The following is an 18,137-nucleotide window of genomic DNA, read 5'->3' as shown; positions in this document are numbered from 1 at the left end:
GATATTTCCCCCAGGAATTAGTGCAGCGCAAAATGGAGCTTAAAGGGGATCAATTATTGGACTACATGTATTGGTTCCCTGACACATGAGTCCAAATACAGCTCACGTTATTAATCATCCTCATATGCTGTCTTCTAATTAGGGATTTTTTTGGTTTACAAGTTATTAACTTGTTTACAAATTTACAATATCAACCTGAAGGTGTATTTCAGTGTTGTGTTCATGGCTTATTTCAGCCTTCACCAAGTGACACAAAACATGGTATCTGTAATGCATTCTGTGTATTTGTCATCACTATTTGCTAAGTCTCCTAATATTACAATCACCTATACAAATAAAATATATAAATTGTATATTTCCCTGCTAATGCAAGATGTTCTTTGTGATAGTTCTGCCATCCCTTAGCTTCATTATACTCTTTCTGTAAACATTTTTTTTTAAATGTCACAGTTGTTGGATAGTGGCTGTGCCAGTGTAATTTAGCTATATTGGCTTTAAATACATTTTAAATGATGGCTAGGATTTTGGTTGCTCTCCTCTCCTGCTCCTCCTTCTCCGTGTCTTCTACTTCCTCAATCTCTCTTTTCTATTTGATAACAATCAGCAAATATGAAAAGTAAATTCGGGAGGAAATGTTGGCAAATGGGTTTTGAGTAGATTGTGCATGAATATTTAATTTGGCCATAAAGGAAGGGTTTAGTACATTAATGGGTTTTCCTCTGCTGTCATTCGATTTGACCCCCACCCCCCCACCCCCCCACCTGGTGCATTCTGCTATCTGGCCTGCTGATTGGTTTTGTTAATGACTGTATTTATACTGATCAGAACATAATGATTTTTTTAGGGGAATGGAGGTTGTCAGACTTATATTGGAGGGATTTATTAAAAAGAAGAAATAATATTCAGGAGAGACTAATGGAAACGAATTACATATGCATCTGATATATAGCCTTTATAAAGAAACGAAGCATTTTGTCTTTAGTTCTATGAAGTCTTTGATAATTGCATCTCTCCTCTTATGAAGTTAAAGATTGAGCTGTTTCAGGACCTGTGCTCATTAAACATCTGAAAATAGAAGCACTGATGCAGGCTTCCTTGTCAGGTTACTCCCCTGCAAAATAAAACTCAATTATTCTCCCATAAAACACTGAAGCTATTTTAAGATACTTTGGGGCTCCAGTCCCTTTGTCTACCAGCATTGTTTACCATTGTGCTGGCCACAGAGCCCAACAGTCCAAGCTGGCTGGGTGGACCACCTTGACAGCTGGAGCGTTGTCACCTCTGGATCCCGACAGCTTTCCTTGTTTTCTGACCTTATAACACTTTAGCTGAAAGCTTCGGCTTAGATTAAACTCTGGTAAAAATCTGTGTATCACACCAGTTTTGCAAATATGATAAGAATATAATTTTTTGGAGTACTTTATAATGTGGCCTACTGCATCTAGTCAGTCCAATTATTATCTGTCATGCTGTGAAACCATAAAGATGTATAGTTATGTTATTCATATTATTTATAAACTATGGATCTCTGCACATTTGATTCAGTTTTTACTGATGCCACATCATTTATATTGTTTTTATTGACCTTGTTTTTACTAAGAATTACCCTTTTTGTATTGACCATTATTGCTACTTGGTCAATCATGTCTTGTGTTGTCTTGTGTTGTTGATTGTGTGTAAAAGAGGGCTGATTCATTCACTGTAAGCCAAGTCTACCTATGTTACATAACATAGTAACTTACCTTACCTCAATACCAAATAAATACATCAAATCATTACGTCCTAGAGTAACAATGCAACAGCCACCCAGAATGAAGTCAATCTTTCAATCATTCAGTCAAGAACAAATACTCACTTCAGTTAGTTTTGCAGTGTGTGTTGTCATTATGGCAATGGGGGAGACAGTGGACAGCCACTTTGAGTCTGGGCCGGCTTCAGCCAGGGTGTGATCTCCAGCTTTTGGCTGTATTTGATAAAGATTAATTCAATCCAATTTTCTGCCCCGAAATGCTTTTGCTAATGTAATTCTCTGTGTGTCAGATTCCCTGCACTCTCTCTCTATGTGTGCATGTGTCTTGTCTGTCTCTCGCCCTCCTAAGGAACACTAAGCACTTTATCCATGTTGAGGGCTAACAAAAGCAGCAGAAAGAGAGATCAGTCGTAGAGTGTTGTAAGTCTCCAGGACTGATTCATTATTTGTGGATAAGTACACGCAGACAGAAACACACTGAGACGTTTTATCTCCTGTGTGTGTGTGTGTGTGTGTGTGTGTGTGTGTGTGTGTGTGTGTGTGTGTGTGTGTGTGTGTGTGTGTGTGTGTGTGTGCGCGTGTGTGTGTGCGTGTGTGTGCGTGCGTGTGCGCGCGTGTGTGTAAACATATGTGATTAATAGGAACATTTTCTTTGTTTTTGGTGTATTCATTTTGTAATATCCAAGGACTATTTCCAAACTGTGCTTTTTCTGTCACTCTGCTATAGTTTGACTTGCAGAGGCGTGGAGAGACCAGTAGAGGGTGCTGTTCATTTTAAGTGATAATTCAATCAACCTCTTGCATGAAAAGAGACTGAATTTGCTTTTATTGTTTAATTTAATTTAATAGTTTGTTGAAGACACATGAAATCCTAATCCTTCAAAAATTGATTTACAGAAATAATTTAACAAAATAATGATATTGAATGAATTATAAATAATACTGAATAATAAGCCAGTGAAAAATATGTGAACTGATAAGGGATTTTCTTATAGTTTCTGCTGTAAGTCATGGTTCACCAAAGAAATGTGTTACACTAACATACAGTTTGTTTTACAGCTGTTTCTGATGTCACTTAGGGTTCTAATCCATACTTCACCCACTGCAGCTAAAATGAGAAGTATAGCAGTTTAAACATTTCTCTTATGATATTTATTCCTGCTGTGGCTCCACATCAGACTCCTCAGGCTGTGGTATCAGAGTGTGTGTGTGGAGTTGTGTTTATGTGAGGGTTGGAGGTTAGAGGTGGAGCGTATATGTGTGTAAATGTGTGTGAGTATATCTAGTGGTGGACCTATATGATCTCCACTTGCTCTGTTGTCTCATGTTGTCACAGTGACCTCTACTGCTTACATGGTGACCCATCCCTGAATGCTTACCTCCCCCACCACAGGGCATGCATCAGAGCTTCCCAGGCAATCTACAGCCCATAGTGCTCTAAGAAAAATGTTTCACTGAGGAAAAAATAAGTTGTTAATCCTAAGTATATATCACCTTGGCGTCATTTTTTTCTCTTGTTTTGATGTTGAAATGACCTTCTCCAAGTCACAGCACAAGCCTCAGTCGGCATTACTTTACGCATATCTCCAAAAAGTCCTTCTCTGCATTGAGTCTCACAACAATTGCAATAAGTTCCCTTTTTAAAGCAGTAGAGGGGACTCATTAACATTAAGCTTTGTTTTAATTTAAGGTCTAATGCCTATTTTTTAAGTCAGCAAAACATTTAAATGCTTTTTAATTCAATTTATATGTGGAATCATTTTTTTGAGGCATGGAAATGTCTTGAAATTACCACTAGTGCATTAAAATCTGCTTTCTTGTTGTCTTTCCTATAAAAAAAGAACATTTTAACAGATCTTATTAGTGTGCAGGTAAACGTACATGGGCCTAGAGCTCGGCACATATGGCACTAAGAAGTGCATGACCAATATGGGATTTAAGAGACTGTTATCAGGATTGATTTTGAGGGAAATAAATTATCTTCAATGTTTAGCTTTATTGGAGCCAATTTAATCAACTTAAAATACATTTTTTTCACTTGGTATATCGCATAAATATGACCATGCAAAGGTTCTCAGAGGGCTGTTCTCTTAAAAAAAAATTGTATTTAAAATGTAACAATGAAAGATACATTGTAACAGCTGTAGTTGGAAGTACACCTGATATACGTCTGCTGAAAGAATTAGGAGTTGAGCTCTGTTTTTAGGATCTATAATATAATGTCTGATGAATAACCCATGTCCCTGATCATTTTTGAACATGAAATGCAATATATAAGTGTACATACATACAGGATGAACACATTTTCACTGACACACCAAACACTCTGCCTTTCATAACTTATGAAAGTATTCTCCGTTTTACTTTCACGTCCACCAAGCAATTTTTTTCATCATTGAATGCATTTTCTGGCAAAATGATGCTTACTGTTGCATTCTTTATAATAACCATAGTATGGGTAAAGTCACATCTGGAGTTTTTCCAGTGTTGCCACCTCTGGACCAGTTTCCTCTCATATGGTATAAGTCCCTTTGAGTGAGAGCATGTGATAAATACTAATCTAAGTGTTGAATAGCCTATCAGAGAGTCCCACTCGAGGCAGCACTGTGTGTGAGGAAAGAAGGACTCAAGGAATGAGAGTCACTTTACTTATTCCTCTCTACAACTAGTTATTGATATAGTGCTTGAATATTAAAGCAGTGTAGTACTAAAAGCTGGCTTTGACTGTGACCTAGCGATACTGTTTCACACAGACACAGCGCACACATACACACAAACACAGACCCTTCATCCTGTCTTAGCATGTGAAGATGTTCTTTCCTGTGAGGGACTGCTAGATGAGGAGAGTTGAGGTGATGATGACTGCACTATTCAACAGTCAAGTGCGTGTGTATATGTAAGTGTGTGTGTGTGTGTGTGTGTGTGTGTGTGTGTGTGTGTGTGTGTGTGTGTGTGTGTGTGTGTGTATGTAAGAAGGCAGCAGGTTAAAGAGAGGGGAAGCCAGCTAGCACCTCTTCTAGCTCCCCCTCAGCTGCTGGAGACATCAAGTGTAAAATTGCACACACTTTCAAACACACTCCATCGAACATCATGAGGTCACATTTACACACACACACACACACACACACACACACACACACACACACACACACACACACACACACACACACACACACAGAGTGCTGGGGAAACTACTTATAGTAAAACAAACTTTTAAGTTCTTCACAAAGGATGTTCAACTCCACCAAGAGTTACCTTAACCTTAAAGTAACGTCTGGTTTTGTAATAATCCTGACCCTGCATGTGTCTTTTGTAAAGGTTGCAAAAGACAAATAACGTAATGCCATTTTTTCAAGAGTTTAAGGAGCTGTTATTGGCAGTATTAAACAGGATTGAACAGAACAGTACATTTCAAAATGACATAATAAAAACAGAAATAATGTCAGGACTACAAGTGACTACAACAGAGAAAACTAGACGAATATAGTTTAAGTTATATTGTTGTTGTACCGCATGCAAGAATTAATTCATAAATTTCATGTCATTTATGAAAATTGTTGATTGATGAAGATTTTGCCTAAGATTTGTCTAAATGTTGTATCTCTTTGTTTTAGCAACAACGGCGTCTGGACCTGTTAACCATCACCAACTTTGGTAAGTGCATGAGATCTTTTTAACTTTTTTTTGGCTACTCTTCTTCGTCCACACTTTACCATTGGCACAAAACCTTTCTGAGATGCTGCAATAGGCTGCTCAGCATTGGTACTTTTCATGTTTTTATTTCAATTTTTTTCCCCCTAACACACTTTTAGCCACCAAAAGGGGTTCCAAGCTGTTTTCTGGATGCTATTCTTCCTTTACACACACATGGTGCTTGAGGTCAGGAGCACCCTGAAGCAGCAGTAACATGAGCAGCTATATGCACGCTGTCTTACGGTGCATTATATTAGATGAACTAATGCCTTGGAGCTTTTATAATGGAATATTCTGGAGCTCATGAATTCAGTTGTAGTCACACAGGTCATTGAGGCAAGCGTGTGCCCTAAAGCATTATGTAGTTTTACATATCTATTTGTATTATCATTCGGATTGTATTTCGACTCATGACTTTTTATTCAGTTATTATTTGGCAGCTTTTGAGTCATCTGTGAATGTCATATGTCACATACTGTCCATATGACTGAACACCTGTGTGCCTGTGTACGGCTATGTTTATTTGTCTGTATGTCAAGCGGCAACCTGAAGTGTTGAAATATGAAGCCAATGCAGAAGTTTTGAAATATGAAGCCAATGCAGAAGTTTTGAAATATGAAGCCAATGCAGAAGTTTTGAAATATGAAGCCAATGCAGAAGTGCAAAAAAGAAAGCTGCAGTTCCTCGAGTGTACACTTGAGCCCCAAAAGTCACATACAAACCTATTCAAAAACACCTATTTTGACAGCAGATAAAAATATGTTCCTGGTTCAAGAAACAGTTTTGGTCTGATCAGCTCATGTCCTTATTGGCACACACTGTATGGGGTGTGACTTTCTTCATTTTGATTTTATGAAGAAAAATTATTATTCATAATAACGTGCGTGGTTGACCTAACTTACGGGCGGGCTCGTTGTAGCTGTTGGTCAGGAGGCTTAAAACGCCGTTCAGCTCAAGATCTTTGCCTGTTATTATTAGGTTGACCAGATGTTAGGTTGAAACAGCATTTCCAATATGGCGACTGTCATCGAAGGGCTGCAAACGTCCCTTCTGTAACCAATGAGAAGGGACTAATTCATAGGTCTGGGAAATTGTTCATGGGGTCTGGGAAATTTTGATTAGTTTTTCTTACTACTTAATCATTAAACTAATGTTCTAATCAATGCAAACAAAACAAAAAATCATTCCACTCCTGAGAAGCTGTAATGTAAATGCTTGAATCATTTGTGCATAAAAACATTGGAAACACTCAAACTATAAAAAAATGTTTTTAGTAGGTTTTTATATTCTGTATACGAGAAGAAAAATATATTCTGCAAAGAAGTGTCAACAGTTTCAAATCTGCACCCCAAACTTGTAACATGTAGAAGTTAGACACACATATGGAGCTCCAAGTTTGACTGGTTGTGCAAACATGTCACAAAGTTGTTGTTAGAAATCTCTGCCGTCTTTTAGTGAAGAAAGGCAGCTGTGAGAAGGAGGGATCCACTGAGATGGAAAGCAAGGAGAAATCTGAAAACTGGGGGAGGAGAAACAGATGGGGACGGTGAGGAGGATACAGAGACCCATATGTCTAAAGTATCTGGATGATCTAATGTGCTTTGATTAGAATAATGCATATGTGAGGCTCATGGAAACCGGGTTAATTTAGCGGATTTATTTTGCAGCTGTTCCTCAGGCCCTGGGCAGAGGCAAGTCTCAACCCTGCCAATCACATTTCGACAGAGGGCAAACAGAGGGGGAGAAAGAGGGAAAGAGTGTGAGAAAACTTTGTAGCAACACCTTATATGGTCATGTTAGAAAGGGGGGAAAGATTAAATTACATATAAAATGATGCAGTCATCTTGTTATCTGACAGTTATGTAAATGGAGGTTTGGCTATTCATTATTATTAGTTCTGTTTAAAGGTGTTTTCAGAAACATAAAATAAATGCTATGAATAATTAGTTCTACATCTTGCTGTATCAGAAATCTACACAAAACCATACAAAGGATGAAGAACAGAGAAATTTCATCAACCTATAGTAATGAATGGATTACTTTGAGTTGAGGAATGACAATAGACTTTCAAAGTTTCAAAAAAGAATGGGAAGAGCGTTGGCCTTTCCACTGCCGTTATGGTTTGTTGAGAAAAAGATTTCTAACGCTAACACGAGTCTTACATTTTGTACTTTTTGTTTGTCTTTACAACAACAAAACTACATTTGGGCTTTCGTCATTTGTGGTGCACCCTTATGTGAATAACTTGTAAAATCAGCAGAGAAAGTTTCTTTTTAGCATACATGCTAAGGGTCAGTCACTAGGAGAACTTGTGATCTTTTATTTTCTTTTGTCATTACATGGTTTAAGACTGGAGCTGCAAAAGAACATTTGGACAAGTCACCCAGGTGTCGTGTGTGTAGCTGTTTGGACTTCATTGTTGTTTTGGTAAAGGGTGATTTTTTTTCTTTTTTTTTCGAAGACCAATCACTCTTTTCATTCACTCTTACAAAAAGGTCCCATCCCTGGAGGGCTGCAGAGATATCTGTCGTTCTGCAGGGATCCCCACACCTCTTTAGAGAAAACCTCGATTAGATCAGTCACGCTTCATTCACTGACAAAGACCATCTCAACAAGCTACTGTTGGTGTTTGAAAGTGGCCACTTCCTGGCATTAACAATGTTCACGAAGAGTGACCTTTATGCAGCTATCAGGAAAGTATTTCCAAATCGTAAAGATTGGCAATGCATACAATTTTAGTTTCTCTAGTTGAGAATTACTCGATAGGACTTTGTATTTAAAGCTCCTGTGGAGGAAGTTTTCATTTTTGACAATCACCTCTGTGAACAAAGAGGTATCTTTTATATTTGTCTTGATCTTGTCCTGTAGGTCTACATGCCGAGGTTGTCTTATGACTAAAAATTCCATTCTACTGTCTTTAAACAGTCAACACATCACTCTCCATACGTCTTTAACATGGAGAATGTAAATAAAGGGTCGGCTTGTGCAGACAGGATTAATTACAGTCTGTTTCATTAACAGGTAAAACTCCTCACAGGAGCTTTAAAGTAAATACAGGACCAGTAAAGTATTTTGGGTAACTACGTACATCACTTGTTGGTCTCTTTCCTGAAAACTGCTCCAAAAAGGGAATGTCCTTAAAATTATACACATTATTTTAATCCAATATTTATTGTCCTTGATGGTTGTTTATACAATTTTTGTGCAAGGTGATAACAAAAAAAATGCCCTTCAGACATAATACTATTAGACTCACTGTGACGCCACATTTAAATTACATTTATACTTTAAAAAAATGTTCTTTAAAACTTCACGTCTCTTTGGATGAGCTTACAGGATATTCCAGTAGTCACAGCAGGAATCCTCTTCCTATTGGGTCAGCACTCATGAAGGAGCCCTCGCTGGACTGAAATAGCTTTCAAATATTCCTCACTGAAAGGTTTCTTTCTTTGACCGGCATGGGGATCCATGTGCTGTGTAAGTTATTGCAGTTCATTATTCAGACTGTTGTTACGTGTGGCCTTGAAGGGAAGTCTATTATATTCTTAACTTGGCAGACATATTTTATCCTGCCCCGCTGCTTATTACTATTCACAGTTGGTGAGCGGACATGCACACACACACACACACACACACACACACACACACACACACACACACACACACACACACACACACACACACACACACACACACACACACACACACACACGCACTCACGCACATACTGGACATGGTGAAGGTTATTATGATGGCTGTATGAAGAGCAGGTGAGGCTTTCAGATGAATGACTCTGATGGGGAAACACATGCAGGACACCCTCTCCTTCTGCCGGCAGATTAAAGGAGTTTCTGCTCCCTCGCTCCCGTTCTTATTCTCTGCTCGTTTCACTGAGCATCCCTCATTATCCATTATCATTTGTGAGTGATCTTATTTATCACATCTCCTTTGTCCTCTTATTTCTGCCCTTTTGTCTTGTATTATTCCCTCCCTGTGTGTGTGAGAGAGAAAGAGATTTGATACGGATTGTGCCCCTGCTGCTCTGTTGGCTTCTTTCTCTTATGGCGTTCATTAGCTCCTTCACATGTATTTATTGTATTTATACATTTGATATATATGCACATGATGGAGTAAAAACAACAACAAAAACACACAATCTTAACTCTGTCTTTCTCATTTCACACACACACACTGACTTGCTCCACCACGCAGACCCACTCAAACCTCACTCGGTCCTCTTTAATTGCACACTTGAGCAGTGCACGGCTGCATCTGGCTCCTGTTGAACACAGCCTGACATTTCAGACCGCTGACCTTTCCAGCCCCGCCACAACTAAATAATGATTAGTCCTGGCAACTGTTCCAGCACAGCATTAGCCAGGTACGCTCACACAAACACTCACGCACGCACAGGTGCAAACAGACGCAAACAGAACAACAAAAACACCTGCGCTGAAGGCTTTGTCTTTTCACAGTGAGAAAATGGGGTGCAGACATTGATTTGAGAGGCCATTGTCATTCCTTTAGTTTATCGATTAGATTGTCCTTTTCCATATCTGCAGTCAGCAGCCAATAAAGTGTTGTTCTAAATTAACTCTGCTCGCCTCTGTTTAGTTTCTCCTCTCCCCTTTATGCGTTCTCAGCATTACAGCGGAAAAAAAGGTCAATCATATTCATGAGATCTGGGCAGATTTGAGAGGAAGGCTTTGTACGAGTGTGTACATGTGTGCGCACTTTCTAGGGTTGTGCGCAGCAGGAGGAATAAAGCACCATGAAGATAATAGACAGCTCTCAAATCTCTCCTCACTTTCTTCTTGTTTTACTCCATCACTTCTCTCTTCATTTCTCTGCTCTTTCTGTCCAAACACAGTAGGAAAGCTTCTTTCTCGGCAGATATTCGTTGTGTTTTCTGCTTTGCTCTTTTCAGACACACCACAGTACATGTCTCAGAAGTCAGAGGTCATTTTATTGTAGAGCAAACTTCTCTTCCTAAAACGCAAAGTCTTCATTTCTTTTACTCAGTAACATGTTGGGAAAAAATGCAAAATTGGTCTGAGTGTTCATAAAGTGAGCAACGAGTCCAACAAAAAGTTAGAAGATGATGGTAAAAATTACAATTATTTAAGCTTCATTTTTTCCCATGGATCAACCTGATAAGGACATCTGACCCCAAAGCAGGTCAAAGACAGACTTTTGTTCTGAAAAGTGGAGCAAGCAAAAGAGGTAGAGGATGGACTTTTCTCATAATTGGGGAGTTTGTAGACAGGCCATGTTTTTGAAACACTAACATGGTAAAGTGTATTTTGCGTAATATGTGACCTTTCAAATTTTGGACATATTCCCTGAAATAGTTCTGTCAGAATGCGGAAACTTTGAACATTAATAAAACATGTGACTTAAGTTGCATGGAGATGTATCACACTTATCCTCCACTGCAGGAAACATTATGAAAACCTGGCTTTAGAAAAACAAACCCTGTTCAGGACCAAGTCGAGCGCAGAGAGAGCTTGTGTGAGTCTTTTTAATAGCCCTTCGACAAACCTCCTCTGTAAATGTTATGTCTAGGTCTTGCTCCCAGACCTCTCTGGTTTTAGTTTAAGAAGTAAAAGATTATTTTTTGTTGAGATATTGTTTATTTAAGGAAAAACATAAAAAAGCTGTTCAATCTTTAGGTAAAATCATCTCTACCCATTATTTATACTAGTTCATTGAACTACACGGCCAAATATGTTTACTCAGTTTATTAGAAACAATTCTAGTAATTCCTCATGAAATAAAAAATGAATGATTGGCTGTGAAGTGTTCTAGAGGAAACCATATCTTCTGGTAGGACATTATCTAACCAGCTACAAAATGAAATACTGCTTAAGGTTCATCATTATCTTATGGAAGTAGGCCTGATGAATTAAATTATAAAATTAGTATTTCTGATCTATTTCACAGTTCCGCTACAGCTAATGAAAGTCATGTTTCTTACAAAGACGGCACTTACAGTTGCTCAAACTGCTCAGATGAGCAACAGTTATTAAAACAAACACACCATTTATAAAAACAAGGAGCTTGGGAAATTGGTTTTGCTGTTGATATATAAAGACAGTCAGTCATCTGCATTGTGTTTGTTGTCTGCCTCCCTCTCCTTATTACTGAGAGGGAAACAAAAGAACAAAACTTTGTGGTGGAAATAACTAATTCTGTATTCAAACTTAAGCACATGTTTTAGGGATATCTACAGTACAATTAACTTAGTAATAGAATCCTTCAACTGTTTTTCCTTTTAGGATGTTCCAGAATTTTCCATTTGCCCAACGTGTTTCATAAAACAGGCTTTACTTGGAACTTGGGGTCAACTTGTCTTTCTTCTACTTCCACAATGCACAAGCTTGGCCTTCGCTCAACCATTTAATAACTTCTCTTCCTTGAGATGAAAGTCTCAGGGACTTGCCATCCAAAGAACACATTGTTATTTCATGTAGTTTTGTCTTTGTTGTGGTGCTGTTGTGTTTTTGACCATGATTTATTTTTCTCGGCCCTCTTGCAAATATGCTCTCACAGACTTAATATAGAGTCATATGTTGGTTAGGGTTTTCACTGCAGCCTCTAAAAACTAATCTCGAGCTCATTTCAGAGACAACCTGGGGAGATTATTTTAACTTTAGAACCATATTTATTATCCGACCATGAATCTATCGCTTATTATTCTTGCAGATAAATTAAAGTTAACTTCTTCAGTCTATTCTTTATGGTTCTGTCATGCTCTCATTTCATACTCTTCAGTCTCAGTTCTGTTTGTGCACTGATATTTAAGAACTTTTAGCCATGCTCTCTGCATTTCTTTGAAATGCAAAGTATGACCTTTTCCCTCCTTTTTAAATATGAACAAAGTGTTTAAACTCTATTTTGCTGCACTGGGCCTCATTTAATTGTTGAAAATAAAGAAGCCAGTGGCAGCATATTATCTGTGAACAACAAACAGAAAAAAAATAAGTTTGTAAGTCAGGAAGGCATTGCTTTTGCAGCCCTTGTGCAGTCCTATTGTGGAGACATATTTACTTACAGCCTGAATTGATCCAGAAAAAGGTTTTTTTTTTTAAAACACAACCTTCTCCCATAGGTCTAAAACAACCTGTATGCAGCCTCCTGCCTGTCTGCTATACAGGCTGGTGGTACGTACCTGTGCCAATAGAAATCTGTGTGTGACTTGATCACAGCATGGATAACTGGTTTCTAGGCTGCATATCTGCAGTGATTTGTTTGAAGTGGACTTTAAGACTTTGCACCTTGAGGGAGGGAGGGGAAGAAAAGAAAGAAAAAAAGAGAAGAACATTGTGTGAAAAAAAAATCAGTCTTTTGTGTAAATGAGCAGCTGTGAAAACAACACTTCCTATTATTGCCCTAATTATATCCTTTCTGTGTAAATTTGCATATTTTATCTCCCTCCCCTTCATTATGGGCGACTATGCTTCCATTTTGATGTGGGTTAAAAAAAAAAACACAAAAAAACAAAGAAGAAGATGAAGGATTGGAGGGGAGAGTAGAAGGGAGAGAGAGAGAGGGAAAGGGAGGGTTGGGGGGGGGCGGGGGGGTCGCGCTGGCCGCTTTATATTGAGTATTTTCCAGTTGATTTTGTTGAAGGCTTCTCAGCGGCGTAGCTAAATAAGCAGCAGCATGCTAATGAATGGAGAACGAGTGTGATAATTCACCAGATAAAGAGTGGAGGACTCTGAGAGATAGGAGCCAGGAGGGGGAAAGAGAAGGGGAGAAGCAACATTTTGAGTATATTCTGAAAATATTTGTCATCAGACAATTGTTCCAAACCTGTCTCTATAGCTTGTGTGCCTGAAGGGTCTTTTTGTTAAGCCTATATTACTAATGCTTAGAGTAAATACTCCCTGTGTGGCAAATATGGTAATTTCACGCACTGTACACACAGTCAGCCATGTGTTTCATGTTTCTGCATGCAGAGACGGTGCGAGAGATTGAGGGTGCTAAACTCAGAGGACAGTAAATGACAATAAGAGAAGCGAAGAGTCTGTCTGTCCTTCTTCTAAAAGGGCGATGTGACGCAGTCAGTAAACAGGCTGTGGGCTCTGAGATTATTTCTTTGTCACCAGCAGAGCCACCAGTGTTGCTGAGCACTGCTGTGGAGCAAATCCTCCTAGAGAGGACTGATTGGATTTTTGTTCCAGGGAGCCTTTTGTGGTAACAGCATAGGGACTAGATAATAGAGGTTGATGCCACTCTGTCTCTGTGTTATGGCTGCTGGATTGAGTTTTTGGACCCTGTGTGTGTGTGTGTGTGTGTGTGTGTGTGTGTGTGTGTGTGTGTGTGTGTGTGTGTGTGTGTGTGTGTTAGAGTGTGAATGTATGTGGGTGTGTGTGTGTGTGTGTGTGGTTGTGTGTGTGTGTGTGTGTGTGTGTGTGTGTGTGTGTGTGTGTGTGTTAGAGTGTGAATGTATGTGGGTGTGGGTGTGTGTGTGTGTGGTTGTGTGTGTGTGTGTGTGTGTGTGTGTGTGTGTGTGTGTGTGTGTGTGTGTGTGTGTGTGTGGGGTTGTGTGTGTATATGTGTGGGGCCAGGACTTTATCCCTCCAAACAACCGCTGCATCACTGTTATTCACAACCTACTGCATCCTCTGTGCTTTAGAGCCTAGACGATGCTAACTATTGTAGCTTCTCTGCAAACAATATGGATATGTGTGACTTATAATGAGAAAATGGATCATTTTATAACCTGCCATTCTGCCAAATTGCTCTTATGAGAATATTTAATGCAGGTTTATGTGTTGCCAGTAGTTACCCACTGCCAAGGTCAAGGTCATTATCTACCTTTTCTCAGTCTGTGCCTCCTTCTGTCAGATCTGTTTCTAGAGCACATATGCTCAAGCAGAGTCCTTTATGTATAAAAAAAACATTATAGACTTTATTGATTTCTGTAGGGATACTCTGCCTTTAATTGCTCTGCTTTCACTGGTGGGTCGGCAGCTTCAGTGTTTCTCCTGAAAGCTTCAGAAGACTCCTGCAAATGTAGTGAGTTAATATTTGGGACAGTAAAAAAAAAAGCACCTTTAACCCCCCTCCTGCCTGCCTGTCTCTTTGTTGCAAGCAGCCCAGAGAGAACAGAAGTTGTCAGGTTGTGTGTCTCAGGCCACACTGCAGCTGATTGCCAGATTCGTCCTGACTGTTTTCTCCTCCACAGAACTTAATGTGTTTCAGCAGTGAGACACAGACTGTTTCCCATCGTCACATCAGCTGGCATCCTGCATCTGGACAGGCAGAGGAGATGCATGACATGTGGCATACTTTTACACAGGGGGTGTATGCGTGTCCTGTTGAAAGACAGGACGGGAGATGTTGTGATTCTATATTTTTTACAATGTATTCTATGTGTGGAGTGTAGCAAGCAACCTGGCCAGTTAGTGCCAGGAAGATTTGAGATAATTAACATAAGGTGAAATGACAGCAGACAAATGTTCCGTCATTTTTCTTTTACTTCAGATGTAAATAAGTTTGGTCAATGTTTATATATCTTGAACAGATGAAATAGTGGTTGCATTTATGCTTGCTAAGTTGAAAAGCAGATTTGGAAATGAATAAAAACATGAAATAAAATGAAGACACAAGTGAAAAAGCTCAGTGCAATAAACACATTTTATTGTACTTGGGAGACTCACAGCTCTTTCAACTGGAATTAATACAAGGGTAATAAAAGAGCAGCAAGAAACAGCGAAGAGAAAAAAAAAGCTAATAAGACGACTGCTGGGTTTTGATGTGTTTTTTCAGACACAACAGCTGCGCAAACACTTTGTATTAAGCCCCAAATCAATCTTAACCTCTTCCAAGTGTACAGTAAGCTGCAGGAGAGATTCGGTGGAGGGATTTGGGATTGTGACCTTGTCTGTCCTTGACTCCTGTGTTTGTGTGTGAATATGTGTCTTTTCTGGCTGGTGTGTGGTTAAGTAAAGGCTGTTAGTTGTCAGAGCCCCTCAACATGTCCCTGCCCCCTCCTCGTCCAACTCACACACCCACCACCACAGGTTTCCCCTCCCTTAGCGAGGAGCAAGCTGCAGGTTAGCCCGCATTTTATCTGCTATTATCTGTCAGATGCTGTGCACCTGTGAGCCCGGCTGCCCCTCTCTGCATGACGGGCGTCTGTGGTCGCTCGTCCAATCACGGCAACCCCCCCCCCCCTGCTGTCAGCTATAGTAGCACCAAGAACTTCTCTGGCTGCCTCGGTCTCTGTCTGACAGCCGCCCTAGAGGAAAAGGGTAAGAGTAGGAAAAGGGGGGAGAAATACCATTAAGATGAGCTGTATTCCCACAGACCAAAGCCTGCCCACCAGCCATGTGCTGCAGCTCACCTGGCTGCCAGATAAGTGGAGATTAGAGGAGGGGAGACGGTGGAAAAAGGTATTAAAGGCATAAGAAAAAATCTCTCTGAAACCTGGGGACAGCCTTGATACTTTTAGAATTTCTTCTGTCGTGTCTGACATTTGATGCTGATGCTGAGAGGGCACCGAGACAGACTGTCCTTTCATATCGACGGGGCAGTATTTCTTCTGAGATATTTTGCTTATTTTTCCCCTCCATTGTCTTCTATTTGAGTTGTCTCTGTTTTGAATTACATTTTTGTGAGTTCCCCATCTAGTTAGCGCAGAGTAACAATCTGGCGACACTGGCAAGATCAATACAGGGCCACAGCAGGAGGTAGAGTGGGCCTAATGAACTGAATTGACTGGTGCTGAAATTTTATCAGGATTTCTCTGGTGGTCATTATGTTTCTTATGAAGAAGATCAATGACTTCTGTGTGGATCACTGAATAAAAACAGCGTGGTGGCAGGACCATCACTGATACGTTTAAAAAATACTTAATGAGTGGTTTATTCACAATAACTCTGTGTGTGTTTGTGTGCCCCATGTCTGTGGTTCTTTTTCTTCAGCGTGTCTTTCTGTCAAAGGTCTGCTTTTAGGCCCTGCAGGCTTTAGCAAGTGATGTGCTTGTTCGAGGCTGTGCTGTTCATTTCATGGACTATCACTTTTTAAATTGGTGAATGCCTTCTTCATGCTTGATTAGTAGCTCATGCGGAGCTAATTAAGAGCCATAATAGGAGAAGTACTGGTGAGATGCCTGCAACCAAAATAGGAAGCGGTTTCAGCTGCAGATTGTAAACAGTTGTGATTGATCGTGGTAGCGTGTTGCCCATGGAAGACGTAAACGCTTCTCTGATTCCGTCATCTTGGAACCAGACACCCATATCTTCATTTTGCTCGGTGCCTCTCTTAATCTTTGAGCGTCTCTCCACAAAGTTGCTTTCATGATCCCTCCATCCCGGCTGTCTAATGTCTGGTTTCGTCTTTTTGCCTGATCTGGTGTCCCTGCCAACCATCATCACGCACACACCTGTACCGGCATCTGTCCTTCCAGCAGATTGGCACAGGTGCCGCCTCTTGATTGGTTGGTCACGTGCCTTAAAGTGTATTTACACCCCTCTGAGCACCGTAGACATTTTTCACCTAAATTGCGACCTCATCTTGTTATTTTTTTCTCTCAATATATTTGTTTGCCACACATATTTACACACCGAAACTGATCCCAGTCATAAAAGGGCCGTTTATTTAATATGTGTGTCCATCTGTCCGTCTGTCAGTGGGAACTCTTTATGATTCCCGGTGTGACACTGCAATGATGACGTGTGTACCCGCAGTCTAATTCCATCATCAGCATCATTACTGCTATTATCCTGTGTCTCCCTTTAATGCAGGCTAATGGATGACCAATAAAGATAGATGAGCCTGGCAGTGTGGAGCTAATAGGCAGGACATGATGTCTGGCTTCTGTCCTGACTCTAGTCTTTGCTCGATCAACTGTCCTCATAGATAAACCATTGCTTAAATATTATAACGAGTTATTCCTTCAGCTTCAATTCATCACTTTATCTTCAGCTTATTAGTATGCCAAAAGTTTGTGACAACTCAGAATGGATTTTTTTTGTGCTTGAGAAACTTCTTTTATAAGGCTGATTGGATTTATGAGATAAATGACAGATGTGTTCTAAATACTTGTAATAAATAACAATTAACTATTATTTAAGGAGCATTATTTCAAGCACTTTTAGTTACAGAAAGGTCATTTTCACTATCTTCTCTTTGATACATGAGTATACTATAGAGTAGATAATCCAAATAAAATCTAAATCTATGTAGATAACTTCTGCAATACAGCCACTAGTCATCCTCACAGCCCATACACATTTTTCACTTTAGAAGAAAGATTTACTTTACTAAAAGTCACAACTAGAGTTTGTAAAATTAAATAAATTGGAAGCTTGATTAATATTATGTCTCCAAACTCCGGGTATAGTTGTTTCAAGTTAATATGAGACTAGAAGACTAATAAATATAGTAGTGTCCCCATTAGAACATTGTCCACTTCAAAGACTGAATCCAAGCAACCTTATGATTAAAAGCCCAGCCTTGAAGACAGGAGAGTCATTGAACAGAAGCTTTAAGATTAGAAGTAATCCTCTATTTGACTTGTTGAGAAGCTACTTAAATCTCTCGTCGATCACTCTCACTTTGGTTGTAGTTTGTGCGATCTGCCATGATATGAACATGGCTTAACCTTAAATAGAACAAATCCTCACCTCAAGAATCCCATTAATTGACAAGTTGTGATAAAAAAACAACTTGTTTAAGTTTG

At 39.6% G+C, this 18,137-nt stretch overlaps 1 protein-coding gene across 1 annotated transcript in view; it reads left to right on the top strand.

Annotated features, from left to right (window-relative positions):
* The window catches only part of agbl4 (AGBL carboxypeptidase 4), a 257,535-nt gene that overhangs the window by 174,381 nt on the left and 65,017 nt on the right, over positions 1–18,137 (top strand). The window contains exon 6 of the mRNA XM_020638952.3: positions 5,365–5,404. Coding sequence (XP_020494608.1) covers positions 5,365–5,404 — 40 coding nt within the window. The remainder of the gene's footprint in view (positions 1–5,364; positions 5,405–18,137) is intronic.

Source organism: Labrus bergylta, chromosome 6 (assembly GCF_963930695.1).
Source record: "Labrus bergylta chromosome 6, fLabBer1.1, whole genome shotgun sequence".
Classification (NCBI taxonomy): domain Eukaryota; kingdom Metazoa; phylum Chordata; class Actinopteri; order Labriformes; family Labridae; genus Labrus; species Labrus bergylta.
Note: the sequence above shows the minus strand (reverse complement) of the source record. Positions and strands in the feature narration are given on the sequence as shown.